Genomic DNA, 5050 nt, shown 5'->3' with positions numbered 1-5050 from the left:
GCTTCCTGGTCTGCTCAGCAAACGTACAAAGTGGACCGTAGTTTGGCTGACCCTCTTCTTCCCATTCGGGTTGGGTTGACCTAGAAGTACAGTAAGAAGGAATGCATTTGTTCCTCTGCTTGTCCGCTACCCTTAATTTAATAATGCCTTCCATCAGTATGAGTGAACGTGTTTCCCAGCTCCCGGTCTTTCTAAACAACAACGGTTCTAATAAATTCAGCCTTGTCACCCCGAATAAAGGGGAAAATAGGGCTATAAGTAGGCCGTTTGCTAGTGCTATAAGGGCTGCTCGCCTTTATACGGCTTGGCTTCGCTATCGCTCCTATGTAGTGGTCGACCTAAAAAGTCGTATTCCTGCCATACCAGAATGCCTAGGTTACACCTTCCCGCCCGAAAGAACCGCTCACTAGCCAGCCGGACTAGTGGGGGCCCGATCTGGAGACATACTGAAAACCATGCCTTTCGAACCGAACGCAACGCCCGTCTTCCAAATCAAAAGAAAAAGGGCTCGTTGGTTCCCTTTGTTTTACTAAATATAGGAGGTGTGTAAGTGGCTGGTAAAACTGCTGTGGGGCAGTGAACATAATCCAAAATCGACGTTGGCGGCCTATGGCCAGACTGAATCTCGTCGGAGGGTTTGTAAAACGGTACTCATTATGGAATTGATTAACAATATTGCCAAAGCCCATGGGGGCGTAACCGTATTTGGCGGAGTGGGTGAACGTTCTCGTGAAGGAAATGATCTTTACATGGAAATGAAAGAATCTGGAGTGATTAATGAAGAAAATATTGCAGAATCAAAAGTGGCTCTAGTTTACGGCCAGATGAATGAACCAGCCTGAGAGACCATTTTTCTTTAAAGAAAGTCCCGTTTTAATGATTTACAGAAATTTTTGTTTTGTTCAATTCTTCAGTTCGCCCTGTTAGTCCTCCAGGGCCTAAATAACTCGATTTTCTCCCATGAACTATTTGTGTCAATGGATTAGTTCGATCCAAAACTTGAGATAAGGAGCACATGTAAGGCACAGTCGGGTTGCTCACGCAGCGGATCTCTCTCTATCTATAGATATCTATAGATAGAGAGAGAGAGGTGTGAAAGTAATAGCCTTGCAATGATAGTAGGGTCGGGATATCCCCGCCCTCCGAAGCTCCTTATTATCTTGACCTGCAGGTTCTCCTGCAACATCTTTTAACTGTTCTAGCGCAGAGCTCCTTTCATCTCCTATATCTTCTTCTTAGAGCCCAAGTTTCGACACAAATTCTCGGCCTAACCCAGTTGGATCCGTGGATGTCTCTGCTACTTGCTGACAGTCACTCTTCATCTTCTCCTCTTTTATCTGAGCTTGATTCTGTTGATTACAAAATCAATCCTGAAACTGGTCATAAACATACCATCCAATAATCACTCTTAAAATAAGTTCCACCAATCCCTTAGCTAAACAGAAGCAACTAAATAATGCTCACCTGACTACGACTACCTGTCGATGTGTCAAGCTGATACAGTTCCTCCCAACACTTTATTTTGAATTCTCTGACGGAGTCCCGCTTAGTTTCTGATTTTGATCAGTTTATTTCTTTTATAATTCTAAAGTTTTCAAGAGCATTTTCATGACATAGTCCAAATTCGTTTAGTTCGTTTAGTAAGGGTGAGAAAGGGGTTTTCATATATATATGTAATAGACAGGCTTGTTTTCTTTAAAAAGGACTCTTTCCCGTGTATCCCCTCATTACTGGAGTAAGCCATGTATCTGGGAGGAACTTAAATAAAAAAAAGAATTCCTCTATTTGATGTCGATTCATCCACACTTCCATTCCTTGTAGAGGAAGGCTAACTGCTTGCTGGCTGGGAGCTGTATGAGCGATAACGTCCACGTACGACTCCGTGAGAAGGGCGGTGGACAGAAATGGCCTTGTTGTACCTCACTCTCGTCTTCACGTGTATCATCTGTAGCAAAACTATGAACGGGAGCTAGCAATCCGGACCGTATTGAAAAGGTTCCTGAGACACAGCATGGAAAAGTCACAATATTCAGAAACGAGGTCCAAGAATGAAGAAGGGGTTTAATTACTGAATGAATACAAGCTGTGGCTAATACCCGAGGCATAAAAGAAGCATTTTCTACGGGATCCCGAAACCACCAGCCACCCCGACCTAATTCATGATGAGCCCACCAACTTCCTGGCAAAATGCCTACGGTTAAAAACCACCGACATGTCAAGATCCAAATTCGAATTGGTTCCTGGTCCTGGTCAGAGACCACTGTGTTCGCGCCGGCGGTCCAACAAAGAGGCGAAGTAGTGGTATCTTTCTTTCCATTACGAACGACACGCATCGCCTGCTCCCTCCCCGTGTCCACTAGCGTTCCTGTCCAGAGCGAAGAGAAGGCGAAAAAGCGCCGCCGAAGCAGCAGAAGCAGGCTTCTATTGCTACGTAACAATAGAGCAGGATAGCATTTTGCGCCCACATGTTTGAATTTGAGGGTAAAGAGCGCACTTGTTATACGGGAGCTGAAAAAGTCCTTTCTATCTTATTAGTCAAGCGCTAACGCGCCCCTGCAATCAAACTAAAGTGCTAACGCGCCAACTATTATAGGTCGACAAAGCGTCCTTGCATCCGTTGATGAATGGTTATACAACGGTGGTCCTTATGAACTAATTGTTCTACACTTCTTACTTGGTGTAGCTTGTTACATGGGTCGTGAGTGGGAGCTTAGTTTCCGTCTGGGTATACGACCTTGGATTGCTGTTGCATATTCAGCTCCTGCTACCGCTGTTTTCTTGATCTACCCAATTGGTCAAGGAAGTTTTTCTGATGGTATGCCTCTAGGAATTTCTGGTACTTTCAACTTCATGATTGTATTCCAGGCTGAGCACAACATCCTTATGCACCCATTTCACATGTTAGGCGTAGCTGGTGTATTCGGCGGCTCCCTATTCAGCGCTATGCATGGTTCCTTGGCCTTATAAGCTGCATTCAGTCAAGGTTCAAGCCCTGGCTTACTTGGGCTAACCCTGCCCGCTTTTTTTGGTGGGTTCGTTCTGGCGGACGAATAAAAGCCCGCTTTGGGGAGAAATCCTCTTCCAAAAGTGCTTCCTACTCGACTCGTGCCTGAATAGGAAGCCTGAGTCCCTTTTTTTTCTGTCTATAGTCCGTAGTCGAGATGTCTATAAACTTTTCGCGGCTATTCCTATTCAAAGTGGATAAAGAGTTTATAACTACCTCTTCCTATCACACCGAGAGCAAGAGCTTCCTATTCTATCCCTGAATTGAGCTGTTGTTAAAATCGAACTCACTAGATTCTAGAACATCGGTTATTATCCTAATAGCAGCTGAGGAAATGGCAAGTGCCAGGCTAAAGACAAAGAGCTGTTCGCGGTTCCTATTGTTAAATTACAACTCAAAGCGAAAGATATTCGCAGAAGCTTCAGAGGCCAGGCGTATGCTTTCTTTCTTTTTTTATTCAATTCGAAAAAGTCTTACATAATGAGTAAAAAGCAAATTTTCGTATTCTATATGATCGACTTCCGCGAGTTCGAGGGATCGTGCTAAAGCATTTCCAGTCTGATAACGACATGGAGAAAGGGCCGGTTCTGAGACCCATGAAACCCAACAATTCCCTCCCATCTGTAGCCCTATACTAAGATCGAGGTATTCGATCTCTCTCATCTGTATCTGCGTGAAGACCTCGAAATTCTTTTAGATGGGCTGGAACCACACCGAACGAATCAAGATCCATGATACGAAAACAAAAATCAGAATGAGTAAGAATAGGAGATCATAAGGTAGATTTCTAAATCTAGAAAGATATGAAAACAATTGAAAACAGCACCTGAAAAGCCCTTGCTACAGTATCGTCATTAATTGTTGACGGCGAGTTGGGGCCGCAAGGATCAATTGCCATGGCTGAGTTAATGGTTGAGGAAAGAAAAGATCAAGAATCAGAAGCGCCTTCAAGCAAGTCTACTGGAATCAAGGATTGAGTCGCTGGTTCACTCCTCAACGATTAGTGGATATTGGTACTGTCACTGCACAGCAAGCAAAGGATTGGGGATTCAGTGGTGTAATGTTAAGAGGTTCAAGGATGAAATTCCAGAACCTAAACAACTCAGTTGAGAGCTCCGTGACTGGAAAAAGGGAAGGTCGCTGGTCTCCGCCCCTTCTATTAGCTATTAGTAGGGCTGCGTATCCGTAGTTTGAATCCACTTCTCAGCGGTCGAAGGCACAGTCTTCATCTCCTTGAATCGAATGTGATAATCTTCGAGAATCGCTTATGGCAAAGGACGATGCCCACGCTTCAGGTCGATCAGAAAGACAAAAAGGTGGAGCTCTAGTGCCATTTTCCGGATTTCTAGTAATTTAAGGGCATTCCGCCTCTGATAGCACCCTAAGATTTCAGATCGGGCCGAGGAATGTGTTGTCGAGTTGACTCAAAAGAAAGCGTGGATCGAGTTGATTGGGACGGTTAGCTTTCAACTAAATTCTGTTGCAGCGGCAGTAAGAGTTGCAGAGATAACAAAAAATGTATGATCTCCTTCTCCAAAAAAATCCTATCTGTATTGACCCCTGGGTTTTCACAATCCTATATGTACTGTATTGAGGTATTGAGTTCATTCCCCGGGCTTAGTTAGTTCATTCATAGTACTAGCTCAAGACTTAAAGCACAGTTGCTATAGCTCCCCTTTTCACTATCCCACCTCTACATGAAAGGCTTTCCCCCTCGGGGAACGTAGAAGAAGGAAGTAGTGTTTTCTAGAGTCAAGTAAGCACAGATGGAACTAGAACCTATCTCATAGTATGCTTTCGACTGTCTTGCCTTCTACAAATTAGGGGAATTCTATTACATTCAATCCAATCAGTCAAGCAAAGAAAAAGAAAGGGTACGAGCAGAATTGAACCGATGGAGCGAATGCTCTCTGTGGGGTGCTGATTACATCCTTGAGTTATCTTAGCCCCAGGCCATGCTATTCAATAATATTGGAAAAATGGCAGCGTAAGGTAACAACTAGTATTGAAAGCTGGTCGCCTTTGGAATATGAGTAGGGCTCCTAG

The 5050-nt window shown here is 44.1% G+C and overlaps 2 protein-coding genes across 2 annotated transcripts; one reads left to right on the top strand and one right to left on the bottom strand.

The window, feature by feature from the left end:
- Positions 1-1796: 1796 nt before the first annotated feature.
- On the bottom strand, positions 1797-2317 carry LOC111374931 (cytochrome c biogenesis CcmF N-terminal-like mitochondrial protein 2). The gene is given in 3 exon segments (XM_022997699.1): positions 1797-2117; positions 2119-2152; positions 2259-2317. Coding segments are annotated over 3 exon segments (414 nt in total).
- A 148-nt stretch (positions 2318-2465) lies between these two features.
- Positions 2466-2967, top strand: LOC111374930 (photosystem II protein D1-like). Its single transcript, XM_022997697.1, has 2 exons — positions 2466-2481; positions 2594-2967. The coding sequence occupies exons 1-2, from the start codon at positions 2466-2468 to the stop codon at positions 2965-2967; spliced, it is 390 nt and encodes a 129-aa protein (XP_022853465.1).
- Positions 2968-5050: the final 2083 nt, after the last annotated feature.

This window comes from Olea europaea, unplaced genomic scaffold (genome assembly GCF_002742605.1).
Source record: "Olea europaea var. sylvestris unplaced genomic scaffold, O_europaea_v1 scaffold1314, whole genome shotgun sequence".
Taxonomy (NCBI): domain Eukaryota; kingdom Viridiplantae; phylum Streptophyta; class Magnoliopsida; order Lamiales; family Oleaceae; genus Olea; species Olea europaea.
Note: the sequence above shows the minus strand (reverse complement) of the source record. Positions and strands in the feature narration are given on the sequence as shown.